General features: G+C 41.9%; 1 protein-coding gene across 1 annotated transcript in view; it reads right to left on the bottom strand.

The window, feature by feature from the left end:
- Positions 1 to 688: 688 nt before the first annotated feature.
- LOC137425338 (amine oxidase [flavin-containing]) overlaps positions 689 to 22,396 on the bottom strand; it is a 63,859-nt gene continuing 42,151 nt past the window's right edge. Inside the window, exons 11-15 of the mRNA XM_068113658.2 lie at positions 16,520 to 16,577; positions 14,557 to 14,654; positions 10,797 to 10,908; positions 4,534 to 4,596; positions 689 to 2,285 (exon numbers count right to left, since the gene is read on the bottom strand). Coding sequence (XP_067969759.2) covers positions 2,127 to 2,285; positions 4,534 to 4,596; positions 10,797 to 10,908; positions 14,557 to 14,654; positions 16,520 to 16,577 — 490 coding nt within the window. The 3' untranslated portion in view covers positions 689 to 2,126. The remainder of the gene's footprint in view (positions 2,286 to 4,533; positions 4,597 to 10,796; positions 10,909 to 14,556; positions 14,655 to 16,519; positions 16,578 to 22,396) is intronic.

Genomic DNA, 22,396 nt, shown 5'->3' on the forward strand with positions numbered 1-22,396 from the left:
CGGTTGGAGTTTCGCTTTGAAAGACGGTGGAAAGATGTTGGAGCGCCGACGATTATCTTCCCCGGCGTTCACGTGTGAACGGCGAGCGTACGAGCTGCAGCAGCCAGGAGACCATTGCATGCTCGCTCGCTTGGCGCGAGAGGCCTGGTGAACGAGGGGCTGGTGGAACGCCAGCAGACGGGACCGGGCGGTTCGCGCTGACCAGAGCTGCGTCAGACGGTGCCTGATCGACCCGACGCTACATCCAGGGACAGATAATACGCATCCACAAACACGACGATTCTTGTATTTAATTCTTTCCCTTGTCTTGTATGTGAAGTGAGGTGTGCGGGATCCCAACCTAGGTTTTAGTTCTTCCGTCGCGTTTCATTGTACTCGGGTTCCGTTCAATAAATCATTTCTTTTTGTACATTGAATTCGGGGGCTTGATTGAATTTCCTGCAGTTTCGAGGGCTGCCGTCGGAACCGTGAGGTAAGGTACTTCAGCATCCCCCTCACCCTCCACACCATCCTCCCTCCCCGCGTGTATTAACTCTGCCATATTTGAACTGAACGCCTTCGGAGTTAAAGCATGCTCGGTTAATCTGTTTCCTTGGTGAAGATTTTAATCGCCAGGAACACGACATTTCATTTCATTTTTATGTCAACAACACAATGCAGAGGATTACAATAAATACAAAGTCATGGATTACATCCGATGATTTATTTGCAATAAATGATACAGTCCAATAAATGATACTTTCCCTTGGGAGGATTAGCGATGAGCAATCTGTCAAAACATTGCAGACTGGAATGAGAGCATTGGAAATTTAGAATGGGAAATCCATACACTTGTTCAACGGATGGGTGATTGTATGCATGTGTAGTGATTACCTTGTCTGAGAGCTTAGTTAAAAAGTGAATCCTCTGTCATGTCTGCTCTGTTCATCCTCACCCTACAACCCCCATCATCCCTCCTCTGTGTATAAAAATATAACACACTGGTGATGTTTCTGTACCTGCCCCCTTGTTCTACCCACTCTCATCCACCCAAAATGAAATTGATTAAGTGGTAGATTGGGTTAAGATCATCGATGACAAATAGACTGATAGATTGAATTGTCGGTGTGTGGACGAGCACAGGCATGATGGCCAAATGGTCTCTTCCTATGTCCGAGTTCCTTGTACCGTATTGTATCAGCCCCAGACATCTCGTCATCCTGTAATATGTATACATTAAATAAAATATTGCACTTTTTTCTCTATTTTGTTACTTTTATTACCATCAGCATCAGATACATCTTGAATCTTCATTTAACCAGAATGAGAATTCATAGTCAAAACTGAGCAATAAAACACACGACAAGCTGGAAGACAATCTTCACAGTTGTCAGCTTGGCAAACAGGTGTAAATGGTCATTGAAAATGCAAGCTTTCATTCACATGTCTCTATCATTTGGAATTCAATCACCCATGAACTGTGAAGCTGTATTGTAAAAAAAAAAAAAAAGCTTCACACGAGACATTTTGCTTGAAACTGTAAAAAAGATAGACAAGAAAGACATTAATGCTGTCTTCCGAATGTAGTGTTGATTTTATGAATGAATAATGAACAAACGATCAATTAATTCATTTTCATAGTGTTCGTATGCCCGTTGTTAAAATTCTTATTGATATTAAGGCAGTGAATTGTACCTAATAGCTCTTTTTTATTAAAAATTGTATTCATGTTGTTTAACAAACAATTAAGTAACAAGACCAGAATATAAATGACTCCTCTCTACTACAATAAAACTCATTTTGTTCGTGACATTATAATGCATTATTACACAAAACACATTATACAATAGACGTGGAACTGCTGGTTCAATAACCATCATCCAATTAGCTGCTTGAGACACTAAAAGGACCAATGATAATCAACACATCGAACACTAACTAGTGACTTTCTTGACAGACCAATCTTCTCTCTTTCTCACCACATACCCAAACTACCTTACTGCCAAGGTACAAAGAAAAGATCACAAAATGACAAATACTGGTTTTCTTGAGAAGCAACAAGTAAAGCATTTTTGACGCTTAACTATCAATTACGCACACCCTCGTCCATGTTATGACCGATTCTGTCCCATCTCGCATGTATGCCTTTAGCGGCGAGTAACACAGATCCCATGATATCTGGCAGCCATAAAGATACTGGCGAGTCCAGCCACAATCCCCCCAAATGTTAGTAGGTTGACGAGGGTGGAGGCTGAGGGCAGCACCCACTCACAGAAGGAGATCTCGATCGGGGTCGAAGGAACGTCCTGCAGGTAGAAGGGTTGGTGAGTAAGGAGATAGGGATGTTAAAAGTCAATAAAATCTAGATGTATATGATAAAGTCAAAATGCTGTGTGATATTATTGGGAAGGAAGGTGAAGGTATGAGAGTGGAAAGGAATGAGGTGAAGTGAGAGTGGGAATTGGAAGGATGGTTTGAAAATGTTTCTGTGTTCTTCAATGTACTGCAGACAAACATGTAAATGTTCGGATGCTTTGAGAGTCAAACAGGGTGGAAGGTAAAAACACTATGCAGTTTAACAGTTTCCACACTATGTTAATGTTAGGTTTGTCCACCCTTTCGTCAAAACTCACGTGTCCTACAGCTCACGTGTTCTAAAACTCTGATCTGCTGCTCTTGCACATCCTCTCTCTCTCTGCCCCTTTTCACGCTGTCATTTGCCCTCGGTTATCTTCCCTCTGCCTAGAAATCAGCCAACATCACTGCACTACATAAAAAGGTACAAAAACCATTAACGTACTTACTTCCAAGCATCAGCAAGGTCACGGAATACATCACGCAGTTGATATAAAATCATTCCTTTTCTCCAACAACCTCATCTCAGATCACCAATTTGGTTTCAGACCAGGTCACTCCACTTTGGACATGCTGCTTATGCGCACCCATTGATGGATGGAGGCCTTCAATGTCAAACATGAGATCAGGGTGTCTCCCTGTACATATCTCCTGATTTTGATACAGTCTGGCATCCTGCCTTACGCGCCAAGCTCTCTGCCTACGGCATCCAAGGCAAACTCCACACGTGGCTCATTGACTTCCTTTACTCTCATAGCCAACTAGTCGCTCTCAATGGAATCCTCTCATCCCCTCTTCCTGTCAAGGCTGGAGTGCCCCCATTGCAGTGTTCTGGGCTCAGTCCTTTTCCTGATCTTTAATGATCTCTCTAACTCTCTGGAAAATCCTCTTTATTTTTTGATGACTACACCCTCTGCAGTGACATCCCTCATCCTTCAGACAGGTAGGCCTGCAGCCTCTTCCCTCTCTTCAGAACTTGACAAAAATCACAAGCTGGACAAACACTTTGAATATGTCTTTCAATCCTGACCAATCTTACACGCTCACTATCTCGCTCCGAAAAGACCATCCGGCAAACACTCCCATGTACTTTCTTAACAATCCTCTTGAGGAAGTTCAGTCATTTAAACTCCTGGGTCTCACTGTCAGCCATGATCTTTCTTGGGCAAACCACATTTCAAAGTTGGCCTCCCAAGCCAGCCACCGACTGGGCATCCTCAGTTGTACAAAGACCTTCCTTGACACACCTGAACTCCTATCCACCGACAAGGTTTTATCCACAGCTCCACGGAGTACTGCTCTCCCCTTTGGGCTGGATCCCCTGCCTGACATCTTGCTCAGCTTGACGCCGTGGAAACCAAGGCCTTTAAGATTACTGGAATCATCTGCGATGAAGCTGAGTCTGGGAGTATCACTTTGCTATCACAGACAGGAAGGAGATCTCGCTGTCTTCTAGCGCTTTCTTTATGCTCTTACAACCTCTGCTCTTTCCGTGATTGTCCACCCCTAACTCCCCTCCTTCCCCCCTCTCCAGGTTTCTGCAGGGCTCACATGATCCACCATCAACCCCTTTCTGGTGCATCTACTTAAATACAGAACCACTGCTCACCTACACTCATTTGTTCCTCTTTTTTTTCCCCGCCTGTGGAGTCAACTTCCACATCCTCTTCAACTCATTGTACCCTCCATGTCTTCAAGACAGTTGTTCACCACCATCTCAGATCATCCCCAATTCAAAACCATGACCTTTTCTACACTCGATCAGCTCCTTCTTCCAAATTTCCAATTTTCCCCTTCTTGAAGTTTCCTTCTGTATCCATCTTGTCCATCCCATGCAGCCTCTGTGTCCAACTTGCCCACCCCATGCATGCGTGGTGTGCATCCTGTTTTTGTCTGTTACATACTGTTCCATTCAGTGTACTATCTCTTCCACAAGCCTCGACTATGTATGCAAAATAAAAAACATGCATCGTTTTAATCCAGTAGAACATGTGCATGATCAAAGGGAGGAGAAAGCTAATAATCGACATCAGTTTAATTTTACATGATTTACAAGGACATTCCTAGGCAATGGACAAACACATATGGTACATGAGCATTTGAACCTGGACTACCCACATCATACAAACACTCACACATTTTTACTAAATGGCATTTAAATATGTTGTGTTGCGTTGCATGATGTTTTGGCATTCTGACCTCAGACTCTGGGCAATCCTGTATGATGTCATTCTTTCTGATCCGACCCATTGCCCACAGAACCTGCCAGAGCACACAACACCCAAAATTACTACTACTACAACTACTACTACAACTACTACTACAACTACAAATACTACAACTACTACGACTTATTATCAGTTTTCACAAAATGAAGAAATCATCAAGCTGTGGATCACAAATTATCAATTCACAAAATAGAGAAAAAAGTGCAATATTTTATTTAATGTATACATATTACAGGATGGCAAGATGTCTGGGGCTGAGACAATACGGTACAAGGAACTCCAACATAGGAAGAGACCATTTGGACATCATGCCTGTGCTCGTCCACACACCGACAATTCAATCTATCAGTCTATTTGTCATCGTTGGCTTAGCGGTTAGGGTGCCGGCTTGGGATCCTAGGATCCTGGGTTCGAATCCCGGTCGATCGCTGAATTAACGCCAGGGGGGTTGACTCAGCCTGTCATCCTTCCGAGGTCGGCAAATTGAGTACCAGCTTGCTGGGATGAATAATCCCGGTGTGTACCCCGGTTTAGAATAGGTGCACCGTATCCCTGCGCATCGTAAGAGCGTGACCAAGGGTTGGCGTCAGGAAGGGCATCCGGCCATAAAAACATTGCCTCAAACAGGGAACCATGATTGCCATGGGACCCGCAAGGCCAACCCCCGCTCTAGCGGGGAAAAATGGCCTTAAAACGATCATTCAGTCGATTTGTCATCGATGATCTTAACCCAATCTACCACTTAATCAATTTCATTTTGGGTGGATGAGAGTGGGTAGAACAAGGGGGCAGGTACAGAAACATCACCAGGGTGTTATATTTTTATACACAGAGGAGGGATGATGGGGGTTGCAGGGTGAGGATGAACAGAGCAGACATGACAGAGGATCCACTTTTCACCCTTCAGCCCAAATTGGGCTAAGGGGTATTGTCGTCAGGGCGTCGTCCGGGCATCTGGGCGTCCGTCAACTTAACTTTTGGTTTCCGTCAATTTCAAGGAGAACGGCTTGTCCGATTAAATCCTTGTTTGCAGTGTGTTTTGGGGTTGAGTAGATGAAGGTTCCTTTCGAAAATGGGCGCACTGCGATTTTCAATATGGCCACCACGGCAGCCATCTTGAAATTGGTTTCCATCAATTTCGAGCAGAACGGCTTGTCCGATTAAATCCATGTTTGCAGTGTGTGTTGAGTAGAGGAAGGTGCCTTTCGAAAATGGGCGCGCTGCGATTTTCAATATGGCCGCCACGGCAGCCATCTTGAAATTGGTTTCCGTCAATTTCGAGCAGGACGGCTTGTCCGATTAAATCCATTTTTGCAGTGTGTGTTGGGGTTGAGTAGAGGAAGGTTCATTTCGAAAATGGGTGCGCTACGATTTTGAATATGGCCACCAGGGCAGCCATCTTGAAATTGGTTTCCACCATGCATGGGCTGAGGGGTTATGCCCGCTTTGCGGTGCTATTTATTAACTAAGCTCTCGGACAAGTTAATCACTACACATGCAACCATTTTCCATATTAAGGTGTTGGTCAGCTGATGGCCCCTCTCCACTTAGTCCTGTCAAAAGCATCCTCCTCCTCGGACACCAACAACTGCATGTCTCCATTGATCCCCTTCCCAGGTCTTTTTTTAGTCTACCTCTTGTTCTTTCCTCTCAAATATTAAACTGGTGACTTTCTTGACAGACCAGTCTTCTCTCTTTCTCACCACATACCCAAACCACCTTAGTATTCTCTTTCTCAACTCTTCCTCAATACTATTATATCTTTAAGCCTCTTTCGTATGTCCAAACTACTCTGCTTATCCTATAGCGTTACCCCACACATCCATCGCATTATCTTTAGCTCTGTCCTCTCTATTCTTCCACTCTCATTCCTCATGCCCCACTACCAGTGATGCCTCCATAAATCGAAGAAATCCCCTACTTCATCTTGCTTGTTTGAACATCCCCCATTTTTTTCTGCTTTTTAATCGTTCCACAATCCTTCCATGGATTTAACTCCTTTCCTGGCTCATTCATGGGTGATTGACCCTGGCCAAGTGGTTTACAAGTGATGGTTTTGTCAAAATGAATTTTCTACTAATTTTGTTTGTATAGCTGTTCAGCTAATGCTGTTCAACGATGAGACAAGTATTGGTTATTTAAAAAAACTGAAATAAAAATAGTGAAGTATTTTATCCAACAAGGTGGCGAGATTTACAGAATAGACTTGGCAACCATTACGAATCTTTCACATATTCATAAAATTGGTTTGACGTTAACCGCTCGGCGTTGGCTCATGAAAAACAGTGATCATTTAGCTATCCTTTAAGACTGAGCTTCAGCGTGGACTGTATCTACCTGGATGTGCTTCTATCCTGTTGGGTGGTTACCATCCACAAGATAATTTTCACAAATAATAATTGCCCTAGAGGCAAATGTACTGCACCTTTTTTGCTGGCATTTTATGTTTTCCCCATTTGACATGTGAGAAAGGAGGGATGAAAAGAGCCTTTCCACATTCGGACTGACCATCTAGCCCCTCGGTGACAGTGGAATCTTAAAGAGATTAATGTTTACTACTATTCACAGTTAAACGCAGTCTGTGTCAATCGGTCATTGGCGTAGCGCGAACATACTCGTACAAGTAAATAAATTTCACCTGTAATAAATACCTACTACAAAGCACAGATCGAAAAGGGTACTTGCAGCTTCAGCAGCAACAGTGCAACAAGGGGGCATTACAGGATGGTACTTGCAGCTTCAGCAGCAACAGTGCAACACCTATTGAATTAATGAACCAAATTTATTCTGTTTAATGGACTGGAGACCAGCTGGTATGAGGTTGGAGAGACATTTGTGGAAGGAATAGAAAAACGACTGTTAATTATTCTGGGAATGGATTCGGAATCTATCGCAGAGCCTGGCCTTTGAACTGCAATTGATTTGTGGATTCCGTTTGGACCGAGATGCTCTCATAGATATTTTATAATTTATGCTTTTATTTATATTAATAATGAAGTATTGAATGTATTGAAGTATTGAAACATGAATTTCGAAATTTGTAATTTATCAAATCTAAAAAGGTTTACAAACGACAATCAGGAATTGGAATAAAGTCTGATTGGAAAATTATTATTTCTTCAATGTTTGGTTTTGAATGTCAATATCTTATGACTTGAGGTGTGGAGTGCATCACCAAATTGGGTACGTGCTCAATCCATCCTCTCGTTTACTCAATAAATGTATCTACATTATTCACTCATTTGCCCCACGTACTCAATATACAAACGAGACGTCATGCAGAGCAAGATACTTGCAAAATCCACCCCTCCCCAAAATAAAAAGTTGCCATGGATACATCAAATTGTCCATTTCACCGAGATCAAAATTGACGATCTTAATCAAAGCTCAGGTCAATGGGATTAAAATTGATGATTTTTCAGATGAAAATTGATATTAGAAGTTTGACCTTGAGTTGACCTTTTGACCCTAAATATAGTTGGTTTCCCGACTTAGCAACTCAATATGCAAATGATGTTCAATTTTCAAGTCAATGGGATGAAAAATGATACTTTTAGAAATATGACCTCAAGATGACCTTTAACCTCAAAATCAATAGGCTTCTTCCTCATGTCCAACTCTACCATCTGGTAAAGTTTCGTGAAGATTGGTTTAAAATTGTGACCTGTATGCGATTGACAGACAAACAAACAGACAATAAGGCACAAGACCAACCAAGATGCTTTAAAAAATCTTCGATTTTGCAAGTAATAATCCAACAAACATACACGTGCCCACTCATTCATACATATACATACATACACATATATACATATATATATATATACTAGCTTCGTTAGCGTCGTTACTGAGGCGCAGGCTTATTTTAGCTGAGGATAATGACTGTGTACCTGAGTTGCTGTGTTGTCATGATTTACACCAATCATAATACAAACAATTATTTTGTACAAATGTATTTGTTGTGTTTGTGATATTACATTTTTATAGGCAATTTAGGTTGAAGATTTAAGTTGAAAAAAAAAAAAAACAATTAAAAAAGAACCCCTCAGCACATACATAGGAGTAGGTGCAGCCTGGAAGTTTGGGACGATTACACCTCACCACCACATAATTTAAAACACCTCACCACCACATAATTTAAAACACCTCACCACCACATAATTTAAAACACCTCACAACCACATAATTTAAAACACCTCACCACCACATAATTTAAAACACCTCACCGCCAAGTATTTTAAAACACCTCACCGCCAAGTATTTTAAAACACCTCACCACCACGAAATTGAAAACACCTCACAGCCATAAAACACGTAATAAAGACACCTCACAGCCATGAAATTAAAAACACCTCACCACCACATCATTTAAAACACCTCACCACCACATAATTAAAACACCTCACCACCACATAATTTAAAACACCTCACCACCACATAATTTAAAACACCTCACCACCACATAATTTAAAACACCTCACCACCACATAATTTAAAACACCTCACCACCACATAATTTAAAACACCTCACCACCACATAATTTAAAACACCTCACCACCAAGTATTTTAAAACACCCCACCACCACGAAATTGAAAACACCTCACAGCCATAAAACACGTAATAGACACCTCACAGCCATGAAATTAAAAATACCACCACCACATGATTTAAAACACCTCACCACCACATCATTTAAAATACCTCACCACCACATAATTTAAAACACCTCACCACCACATAATTAAAACACCTCACCACCACATAATTTAAAACACCTCACCACCACATAATTTAAAACACCTCACCACCACATAATTTAAAACACCTCACCACCAAGTATTTTAAAACACCCCACCACCACGAAATTGAAAACACCTCACAGCCATAAAACACGTAATAAAGACACCTCACAGCCATGAAATTAAAAACACCTCACCACCACATCATTTAAAATACCTCACCACCACATAATTTAAAACACCTCACCACCAAGTATTTTAAAACATCTCACCACCACGAAATTGAAAACACCTCACCACCACGAAATTAAAAACCCCTCACCACCACCAAATTGAAAACACCTCACAGCCATAAAACACGTAATAAAAACACCTCACAGCCACGAAATTAAAAACACCTCACAGCCACGAAACACGTAATAAAAACACCTCACCACCACATAATTTAAACACCTCACCACCACATAATTTAAAACACCTCACCACCACATAATTTAAAACACCTCACCACCACGAAATTAAAAACACCTCAGCCATAAAACACATAATAAAAACACCTCACAGCCACAAAATTAAAAACACCTCACCACCACGAAATTAAAAACACCTCACCGCCACGAAATGAAAAACACCTCACCACCACGAAATTAAAAACACCTCACCACCACAAAATTGAAAACACCTCACAGCCATAAAACACGTAATAAAAACACCTCACAGCCACAAAACACATAATTAAAAACACCTCACAGCCACGAAACACGTAATTAAAAACACCTCACAGCCACGAAACACGTAATTAAAAACACCTCACAGCCACGAAACACGTAATAAAAACACCACAGACACAAAACACGAAATTAAAAACACCCCACAGCCACGAAATTAAAAACACCTCACCACCACGTCATTTAAAAACACCTCACCACCACGTCATTTAAAAACACCTCACCACCACCACATTTAAAAACACCTCACCACCACATCATTTAAAAACACCTCACCACCACATAATTCAAAATACCTCACCACCACGTGATTCAAAACCACCACCACGTTATTAAAAACACTTCACAACCACGGAAACAAAATTGTCAGGGAGTAGTTCAGTGACAACAGACACTGCCCAGATATGTAGATATATAGATAAATGACTGTACCTGAGTTGCAGTTTTGTCATGGTTTACACCAATCATAAATCAAACAATCATAATGCACAAATGTATTTGTAATATACGTGATATGACATTTTATAAACAATTGAAGTTGAAAACTTAAGTTGGGAAAAAAAAAACTTCCTGAAAAAATTCCCCAAAAAAAAAAATTGGAAATTTTTTCAAAAGTAATACCCTTAGGTCATACCGACGGGAGAGATATAAGTATACCAGAAGTTTGGTACGATTTCACAAAAGTTTGAGGGAGTAGTTCAGTGACAAGACAACACAAGACAACACAGACACTGCACAGATATATATATATACATATACTCGTACCTCACGAGCTGCTCTTTCCCCTGCCTCCAATGCACCATCCATGTATCCACTCCACTTGGTGGCCGTTTCGGTTCCGGCAAAGTGCACTCGACCAAAAGGCTTCCTTATTATGCTGCACATATAAGAATGATTCTAATTAAAATGTACAGCCAAAATTGACACTGTTAAATAAAACAACAAATACATTTTTATCAGTTCTTGTAGTCATGTCATCTAGTGATCCACAAGGTCTCACACAAGCTTGTAATGCTTGCAACTCAAAGTATAAAATACCATTGTGCGCATTGTAGTCATGTGACATGTCATGTGATCCGCAAAGCCTCATTTTGGCTCGTTACACATCGTCGTTTTTAGAGAATACACATCTTGTAATGACTTGGATCCCCATATGAACATCATAGGCAGTAATGAATTATCAACAGTGTGCAAATGGATTAAAATAAATCAAGTTAAACCTCAAATTTATCAGAGGTCAGCCAGAATGGAGCCTGCAAATGCGCAAGTTTTTTTTTTGCTTCATTTATTAACACTTTTATAATATAGATTGCCCTTCCTGAAAGGAGGAAGATTATCTAGCCATTAATACGAACCATAACGCTTCATAAAAATCAAATATAGAATTCAGAAAGGGTCAGAGGTTTCAGGAGCAGATGTTGTAAATTGAACCATTTAAGGGAAGGTGACACGTTTCTATATGCTCAGATCCTTTATTATAATACGGGGCTCAAAAGTTCAAATGTGGTATGAGCTTAAATTATGAGTATTTGTTCATTATATTATACATGACCCGCTTCTTCTCCAAACATCACAGTCCCTTAAGATGTGACATGCATTGGCATGACTAATCTCACATGATGTGTGACATCCAGGTTAATGAATGCTGCAAGTCTCACAACTTCCCACTTGGTTTAAAAGTAAAACCCCGACATTCACGCCTTACGTTCTTGAAAACTGCCGCGAATCCTCAAATATCGGGGCATTGTTTCAATGGGAAAAGGGGGGTTCGGTTCATGGCGGTTTGTGATTCAAGAGGGAACATTTTTAAAGTTTGAAAACACTAAAACACATAATTATAGTTTCATTGTACTCAATCAAGCCACACATTCAATGCCTTCTCCATTTTCTTCAATATGGATGTCTCTGACCTCTGTAATGACTTTGGAACTGGGTGCTGCACCAACAACGACACATTCACGAATCACCTTCTCGTTTTTAACCACCGCCACCGTAGGTGGATGGAGGTTATGTTTTCACCCCTGTTTGTTTGTTTGTCTGTCTGTGAACAAGATATCTCAAAAAGTTGTGGACGGATTCGGACGAAATTTGGCAGAGAGGTCGGGTCATAAACCAAACATATGTGACAATGATAGAATGATTCGATTTTGGTGAAGATCCGGATTCCGATCTGGCTAGTATAATTTTAAAGTGATACTTCACCATTGAGGGATCGTGCAAAAAACGATAAATAACACGATATAAAAAAAAAAAATTATGGAGGAGTTATGACTACACTTGGTGGGCAAGTTGGTTTGGTGACAAGAACAAGCCGATTCGATTTTGGTTCAGGTCCGAATCCAGCTCCGGTCGATCAGTGGGATACAAAACATAAAATGTTCAGCCTGGCAGAGATATGCGCTCTACCGAGTGCTGTTCGAGTTACCCTCGCCAGAGGAGAGGCTATTGCATTTGAGTCCGTTTGTTTGTCTGTGTGTCTGTCTGTCTGTTTGTCCGCACAGAATAAATATGATTTTCTCTGCAACCATTGGTCCGATTGACAGGAAATTTTCACCATCGGTGCAACTCCACCTGTATAATTTTTAATGATAATTATGACGTCATAGGTCACGTGGTTTGGCCGCCATCCTGAAAAAAACGGAAAACATTTGCACCTCTATATCTCTGAAAGCGCTGCATAGAAAAAATTGAGACATGTTAGTGATGTCATATGTGCCTCTATTACGACATCATAATTTGACAAGTACAAAACTTCATCGATCAAGATGAAATTTCTTGAGCATAATCTAGGAATAAATTGGTGGAGAAAAAAAAAATGATGATGTCATCGGTCACGTGGTTCGGCCGCCATATTTGTTTTAACACAAAAGCCTTAAAAAACACTGAAAATACATCCTGGCGAGGGTTTGCAATCTCTGATTGCTCTTTCTTGTTCTTTATGTATCAGACAGTGGACTCGTTCATACCATAAAGTCTGCCCACCCCTTGCTAGTTGGTCAAGCAACTCCACTTTCTGGCTGAAGTTCATAACATTTTCTGCCTCTTGGTAGCAGACACATGTCCTGCACTACTCTTACGCTTAGGACCCATGATTGAATTGAAACAATAAGTGCTAAATTGAAACGATACACACAAAATTGAAAGAATAAAGCACAAAAGTTCACAAATACAAGGAATAACAGCGAAAAAATGCGAGAGGAGTTAGGCCCAGGAACGCTGTGTAGACAGACCCGCACAGAGGATTGTGGGTAAGGGAGTATCACTAGGGGTATTGGGGGTACAGGGAGGAGGGATGAGTAGTGATCATCATTGGTGGAGGATGGTTTATGGCCACAAAAACCGTGAGAGCGAGACAAGGTGAGAAGAAAGAGTTAGGCTCAGGACCCGGTGCGCAGTCGGACCCACACCGGGGATTGTGGGTAAGGGATTATCACTAGAGGGATTGGAGGTAGATGGAGGAGGGGTTGATAGTGACTATTGTTTGTGGGGGATGGTCCACCGTTGGTGGCAGATGGTTTATGCCCACAAAAAAAAACGCGAGTAGCTGGAGCACAGGGGCCGCAAAAGTAGAAACAGAATGCATTTTTAAAACCGCGAATAGCTGGGTTCCATGAATTGTGAATCCGTGATTCTACTTCCATAACATTAAACATTCGATTTTAGTACAAAATGCATTTCTTATGTTCATTTTCATCCTCATCGCTCCTTCAATGCTGGCATTACAGATCAGCTTATTAATGTGCTCATGTAACTTTTTACACCAATTTTTCTCAGTCATGTTTGTCAAGCCCCTGTCACACCTTGACGATTTAGCCAGCGTATGCCGACGTATCAAAATTGAGTGCTAGTGTGAGTCATACGCTGGCATACGTCGACAAATTTTGTGCATGCACAAAATTTGTCGACGAGCTCGGCGTACTACGACGTATGCCAGCGTGCTTCAGCGTGCTCTTAACGTATACAAAACTTACCCATAACGTATTCGACGTGTGCCAGCGTATTCGCCAAATTTTTCATACGCCGGCATACGCTGGCTAAAACGTCAAGGTGTGACAGCGGCTTTACTTGGCAATACAAATTGACTAACATGTGATAGCTGCACAAACCCAATTGTTGGTGTTCGACCACCTGTGTAGGCTTTGCTGCCACAGTAACAATTGTTATGGTCTTCCTTGAGGCAATGGAGTTGTTTATCAGAATGTTTAAATTGGAAAATAAGTATTTCAGGGATAACAAACTTAAGCCTAGAGCCATTGGTTCAGATACAAGTCCTAAACAGGGTTTTTGATGTTCATTTAAACAAATAAAATCACATCACCTGCACTTTTAGGATCATAATGTGTGGATTACTGTTCACAAAAATACTGCAGTTAAAAAAATTGCACTACTTCCTGCAACTGATTGTCATGTGAAGAAATACAAAATCATTCCTAAGCTTGCACACATGAAAGATGAGGATCGTTCAAGGGAGTTCCCTATAAGACATGTGTATGTATTTATTAATTCATTTATTAAGGGGTCTGACCTGCCATACTCCGTCAATATTCCAGGAGCGAGACATGCAGTGTAGCATCCACCTGAGTACTGCTCTTCCATCCAGTTCTTCTCCTCATAATGTACCGGCTGACATACACACAGGAGTTATTCATTCAGTAGATTTTAAATGTTTATACTTTCACTTCTTTTAAAACTTCCTGTTATATATTTACCTAACTTGTTAAACGATTTATGTTCATAGCACGTTACTCACTATTTTCTGTTATAACGCACAATGACATTATACGATAGCCAGTCAATAAGTAACCTTAAAATGGCGATATAAATTCGAGAATGTAATGTGTGTCGTTGTAGACGACATATGTTATATCTATGGGTAAGAGTCATGTTTTGCCTGTTTTAGATCTGGCAACATTGAGAGTATGACGTCATTAGAGCAGTTCCAAGATGGCGGCTCCCTTAGAAGCATGCACCAGGGAGGAGCAACGTTCTGTCATCCGTTTTTTGGGAAGTGAGGGTGTGAATCCCAGTGAAATCAATCGCAGAATGAAAATGCAATATGGTGATGCATGTTTATCGCTGCAGCAGGTGTACGACTGGGACAGGAAGTTTAAAAGTGGAGTGTCCAGTGTGGCAGATGCTGCTCGCTCGGGCCGGCCTCACACAGCCGACACACCAGAAATGGTTGCAGGAGTTGAGCGCGTGCTATGGGAAAGCCATCGCATTACGCTGGATGAAGTGGTCTCTGAATTGAACATTAGCCATGGTTCAACACACCATATCATTCACAACGTGCTGGGGTTCCGCAGAGTGTCTGCAAGGTGGGTGCCTAGACAATTCCCACCCGAACTGAAAGAACAGAGAGTGGATGCATGTGAAGAACTTCTGTAACTTTATGAAACAGAAGGCGACGCTTTCTTACAGCACGTAGTGACTGGGGATGAAAGCTGGGTCCACTACTTTCAGCCAGAAACGAAGAGGGCAAGCAAAGAGTGGCACCATTCAACTTCACCGAAGCCCAGAAAATTCCACACACAGCCGTCCGCTGGAAATGTGATGCTGACGCTCTTCTGGGATAGCAGAGGACCACTTGTAGAACATTACATGCCCAGAGGGACCACAGTCACCAGTGTATCATACTGCGACCTCCTTAAAAATCATCTTAAACCAGCAATCAGATCAAAACGTCGTGGACTACTCACTACCGGTGTTTTGTTGCAGCTTGACAATGCTCGGCCCCATACTGCCTGCGCGACAGTTTCAACAATCGAGGACCTGCATTTTGAGTGTCTTCCTCATCCACCCCACTTGCCAGACCTCGCCCCTTCGGATTACCACACCTTTGGGCCACTTAAAGAGGAGCTTGGTGGAACCACTTTCCGATCCGACGAAGAGGTCCAAGAGATGGTGCACGAATGGCTACACAAGCAGCCAAAATATTTTTTTTCTAGAGGAATCCAGACCTCAGTAAGGCGCTGGAAAAATGCATTGAACGCAATAGAGATTATGTTGAAAAATAACAGTTGTTACACACGTACATGCAATTAACAAGTTGTGAAAAATATTTTAAGGGTACTTATTGACTGCCCCTCGTACATAATATCTATAATGGAGGGAAAGTATGTTTGGATCATCTACTGATTATTCTACTTTCAAAACTTTCAGGGATTTGAGTGAAAACTGAAACTGAAAACAAAACTTTCAGGGACATCCTGAAGTTGTGCATGTGCATATTTCATTTGATCCCATCAAGTATTGAAAAACAAAATTCCTTTTGTCTAGATTTTCATAGAGTCTGATAAGGAGGCCTAATTCAATAAAATGTCATGAAATAAAAGTTGCAGAAAATGTTCCACTTAGAAGGGGCAGCGCGAATTTATATCTTGAAAATATTGACTAATTTGGCCATAATTCCTGGAAGAAAAAAAAACGAAGAGAGGATTCTGAATGTGATACATGATCTGTAATCAAATGCTCCTTTATGAACTTACACACAGTGCCTCTTCTGAATCAAACACCTTTGAGTAAATTTCACAAATCCTTCTTTTCCTGCAAAAGTAGAATACCGTATCACCAGATCATGGAGAGAAGCCATTCATCAACCATTCCTGTACATATTCATTTGAAAATTATGGATGAACCATTCCATGCACCATAAATTAACGTATCGGATTAGAGATGGCAGAAGCACAAAAAATAGCATTTGATACCTCTCATATTGGAAAAATGTTGAACATAATGAAATATAACAAATTTTATTCAAGTTAAAGTATTAGCAATGCCAACTCAGTTCTGGCAGGAAAGGCTAAAGGTACTCACACTTGCCTTTGAGCCATCTAGCCTGATTCTGAATCCAACTATAATCTACACTATAATTTATAGACAACTATAATCTCTCACCTTGGTGTTTCACATGTAGGACCAGGCATTATTGTGTCCATCGGAATGACGTTAAGCCACATGATGCGTCTGCCAGCACCGGTTGTTCTTGTAAGTTAAAGGTGCCATGGTGTTTTTCGCAGTGAGTGGGAGAGTTATCATCGGCACCATAAAAGGTTTCTAATTCCTGCTCAATTCACCCGTCAGGCCTTATTGAGGGATAGGAGCTCCTAAAATAAGTCAAGAGCAGGGCCAACTCATGCGTTGACACTGTGAGCAAAGTCTAAGTGCTCGCCTTATCGAAGGATGCTTTGGCAGCACCCTTTGGTGGATTAGTGGTCTGCTCAGGGTAAATATTGTCGCGCGAATCCTTCGGTTAATACCAGGGCTCGCAGAGGACCGAACGGCTTTAATGGAGGCAACGACCAAATACGGATTTTGCAATAAAAGCACGGGAGAAAGAAGGCAAAAGAGGAAGAAGCGGCAAAAGCGCGTACCTGTACAGGGAATTAACTCAAACGGGAATCCGGGTCTAAAAGGAAATGGAAATAATACAAGGTTTTATTTACAAGGATAGCGGGACAGGAAAATACGCGGTGATAAATAAAATGTCCTAATCGGGACGTCCCCACTCACTTCGGATACAGCACAGGGGAAATGAATTAATAAAAATAAAACGTTGTGTAATGTTTTGTGGGGTATGGCCTTATCTATCAGTCATCAAGGAATCGTAAGCTCCAAGTGCCCGCTTTGATGTCGGCGGGAAACAGGCCTCGATGCGCGCCTGTTCGCGCGCCGTCAGGCCTCACCGAGCGCCTCGCTGCAAGCCCCTTGCCAGTCACACCCGAGTTCCCATCCGCTCACAGCACCAAAAAGCACTGAGCACCACGACGAGCCAAAAGCACCAAAGGTCCAACGCAGGGCTAGCGATCTCCACACGAAGCCGATCCAGCACGGAGAGAGTCCGAATAATGCCAGGAACGCACAGAGAGGGAACTGGCCGAGACAAGAAGAAGCCAAGAGAGCCAAGAGACAAAATGTCGTACAGCGCGTCCTCTTGTCCCTCGTGTGTCACGTCACTCCTTCCTCTGCCCCAGCCAGAGCCTCGTCTCTCGACCTCTCGAAGGTTCTGACTCATGCGCTCATGCTTTCTCATTGGCCAAGTGCTTCCCGCCACCATGTCACGCCACCCTCGTGGCCAACCACCAGTCCTTCCCTTCCTTCCAATCACGGGGCAGTTCTCTGTCCCTCCTATGGACTAATCAACAGTCCTCCTGGGCATGGCTATAGTCTGCCACGATGTCTGACGCCCACGCCGGTGTTGTACGCGGCCGCTGCCTGCTTGTCTTCCACAGTCTTATTGTAAGGGAGGGGAATTTAATTACTGTTGTGCACTAAGGGCCTATCTAAGTGTTTATATGAGTGCGTTGCCATAAGAGACACAGGTTTGACGACAGAGGGGATGACGAACAAAGGAATCTTATCCATAATCCCTGCACTATTCAGCACGCCCTGCTCCCTCGTAGCGGGGACATCAATACAGCTTATACCGACAAACCGGACTAAACATAGAACTTATTACAGGTAGATTCCCTATCACGACAGTCGGATACCTACCTATACAGATCTATCTGACTCTAGATATTGCTCTACCCAAATTCATAACAATATGCTACAATGGAAATGTTCATGAACGATTGTGGGCACCCTGTTGCTTCCTCGTAGGGTTAGGGGAAAACAAATGGAGTAAGGTGAGGAAAGATGTCTTCTCGGTAATTTTGTTCAGTATACTAAACTTTTTCTTTTTCATTTTAAAGTTCCTGCTCATGTCAGCAGGATATTGGAAATTTAGGAGGCAAACTTTAACCATGACAAATAAGGTAATGCATGGGGGTGGAGGGGTGGGAGTGAGGGTTAATGTTGGCCCACCTTTCTCGACAGTGGCATCGTGCCCTCAATACTACAACTTAAGAACTCCAATTCCTTTTGGAGAAGTGAATGAAATGCTCAAGAAAAGAGGTTGCTTTGGGTTCCAATAACAATCCGATATAGTAATCCAAAAGATGGCTCCAATTATCCTTCAATAAGGCACAATGCTCAAGGATGCACTGTTACGGTTTAATTTTGACATCGAAAAATATTGAGGTCATTGTCACGATGGGACTGTGAGTCAACGATGTATGATCTGGAATACATGCTCGGATCAAGCTTGAAGAACCAAGAATGTACAATGTATGGCTCCGGATGACACAACTTGGTTGTCAAGAAGACGATTATGACAAACCCAAAGCAAATACCAAGTGTACCCTGTATACAAAAATGCTCAAAGGCTCACTCCTGCTGTAAGATAATTTTAACTAAGATCTACCCCAAGAGCAACCCCTCTTCTAGAGATACACTGTACCTGGTGGTCAGTCAAATGTATGCCTTGGTGACCCCAAGGTCTTCAACGCTCTGAACATCTAAGGCCCTACGCATTAATATGAGCTCTCTTCCTGTAACAACAGCAGAGTTATCATCAGAGGACGATGAACAAGCAGACTCATAGTAGAGTCCCTCAATGGAAAGAAAATTTCCCAACCATCTTCGAGAACAAGGGCCTCTCCTTGTGATAGGAATGAGATAATCACCAGAACCTTGCAAGTGGTTCAATCACCTCAGACAAAAATTAGAGAGAGAAAATACCAGAAGATATAGATATATTCTTACACATAGGCAGCAACTGTCGCTCAAAATAAGGGGGTCCTTCAATGGTCCAATGAATACATCTTGGACCCAGTGCATAGACTTGAACTGGTCTGCCTTAGTCGAATTGTGCATGGGCACAGCCAAGGGGAGAGCACAAGCTTTAGCCAGTAACAACTTTTTATCAGAAACACAACCTCAATCACAACTTCAGCCACAAAGCTCAAATCTAGACCTGCCAGGATGCAGAGAAGGAAGAATAGACGTGTGAAAATCACATATACAGTCACATGAAAAAGTAAGTACACCCCATGTAAAGTTTTGACTTTTTCAACATATTTCAACATTCAGCTATTTGATCTTCATTTCAACAATATTGACAGATAAAGGTGATATAATATAACAAATATCATGAAACATTTACATTTTGTAGTCCATTGTATAATTTAAATAAACATGAATGCAAATTTCGCATGTGGAAAAAGTAAGTACACCCCTACATTTATCACGACTTCAAATACCTAAAATCAGAATCAGGTGCACCAGCTCAGGTGCAAATGATTAGAACATCGTTGGAGAAGATCTTGGAGGAACCTGTCTTATTTAAACCTGACATTTAGTTTGGTGTGCTCTTTGTTGTTGAAGTGTGCGGCGTCACCATGCCTAGATCAAAAGAGCTCTCTGAGGCCTTCAGAAAGAAGGTTATAGATGCCTACGAGTCTGGGAAGGGATTCAAAAAGATCTCCAAACAATTTGAAATCAATCATTCGACTGTCCGGAAGACCATCTACAAGTGGAGAAGATTCCAAACAACTGCCAACTTGTTCAGGCCAGGCCACCCCAGCAAGTTCAGCCCGAGAGCAGACCGCAAGATGCTGAAAGAAGTCTCTAAGAACCCCAGAATGTCATCACGGGACCTACAGGTAGCTCTTGCCACTGTTGATGTCAAAGTGCACGAGTCTACCATTATAAAAAGGCTGCACAAATTTGATCTACATGGGAGGTGTGCCAGGAGGAAACCTTTGCTGTCCAGAAAGAACATCAGGGCAAGACTAAAGTTTGCCAATGAACACCGAGGCAAAGACCAGCACTTCTGGAACAATGTGCTCTGGACAGATGAGTCAAAGGTAGAGCTATTTGGCCACAGTACCAGAAGACATGTTTGGCGAAAACCAAAGACAGCATTTCACCACAATAACCTGATAGCAACTGTAAAGCATGGTGGTGGAAACATTATGGTTTGGGGCAGCTTTGCTGCATCAGGGCCTGGGCAGCTCACCATCATATAATCCACCATGAATTCTTCATTGTACCAGAGGGTGCTTGAGGATAATGTGAGGCCATCTGTCGGAAAGTTGAAGCTCAACTGAAGGTGGACCTTGCAACATGACAATGACCCTAAACATACCAGTAAATCCATCTGGGAATGGCTGAAAAGAAAGAAATGGAGGGTTATGGAATGGCCAAGTCAAAGCCCGGATCTAAATCCCATCGAGATGTTGTGGGGGGATTTGAAACGAGCTGTGCATGCAAGAAACCCCTCAAACATCGCACAGCTGAAAGAATTCTGCATGGAGGAGTGGGCAAAAATCTCTCCCAGTCGATGTCAGAGACTGGTAGACAGTTATAAGAAATGCCTACTTGAGGTTGTTTCTGCCAAAGGGGGCAATACCACCTATTAGAGCCAAGGGTGTACTTACCTTTTCCACATGCGAAATTTGCATTGATGTTTATTTAAATTATACAATGGACTACAAAATGTAAATGTTTCATGATATTTGTTATATTATATCACCTTTATCTATCAATATTGTTGAAATGAAGATCAAATAGCTGTATGTTGAAATATGTTGAAAAAGTCAAAACTTTACATGGGGTGTACTTACTTTTTCACGTGATTGTACATGAAAACATTACTCCCCACACCCCCTTAAGTTAGTAAAGACGCCAACCAAAAGGCTGCAGACGATCACAAGAAGACCAAGTTAGTTGAAGATTGACACTTCCTCAACACCATGAAAACTGGTGCTCACACAAGCTCAAAGGGAAACCTTTCAAGAAAGGACAGATGAGAGTACTGAACAATCCTTGATAGGTTTAACACTGACTGAAAATCATTGTTAGAACCCCTATGGAAAACGCCAAAGTTGACTGACTGTTAAGCATTCTTGGAAAGAATTAACAGACTACCAGGGAATGCATTCATCACATGCCAGAGAATGAAGCGATCACACAATGTGGAATGATAGATACGGTACCTGCGACACTTCAGTGTTTCCAACTGAAAGTAATCTGATATCTGCATCGATTTCGACATAAAACAAATGTTACCACAACTTTCTCGCTTATCCAGGTCATTGATCGTGATCTCCTTCGCTTCCTGTGGTTCCAGGATAATGACCAAACAAAACCTGTCATTGAATACAGGATGAAGCTTCACCTCTTTAGCAACTCCTCTTCAATTCCTGCAGCAACTTTTGGCCTGAGAATTGTCTGTGAGGAGTGCAAAAATCCTCACAGAGATGATGTGATAGAGTTCATTGAACAAAACTCCAACATTGATGATGGCCTAACATCCAAACCTGTTGCAGGCACAGCTATCCTGACAGAATGTAGTAGAGATACCTTAACAATGAAGATCATCTGGTTCGAAAAATTCTCTCCAACAGCTAGGAAGCGATGAACACCCTCCCTAAGGAAGGAAGATCGAAGGAATTTTAAAAAGTCCAGACCTCAACCATGATGCCTTACCTGCACAACAATCTGTCAGAGTGCATTTGTCTCTTGAACAAGACACTTTCACC

This window comes from Myxine glutinosa, chromosome 4 (assembly GCF_964187855.1).
Source record: "Myxine glutinosa chromosome 4, kmMyxGlut1.1, whole genome shotgun sequence".
Taxonomy (NCBI): domain Eukaryota; kingdom Metazoa; phylum Chordata; class Myxini; order Myxiniformes; family Myxinidae; genus Myxine; species Myxine glutinosa.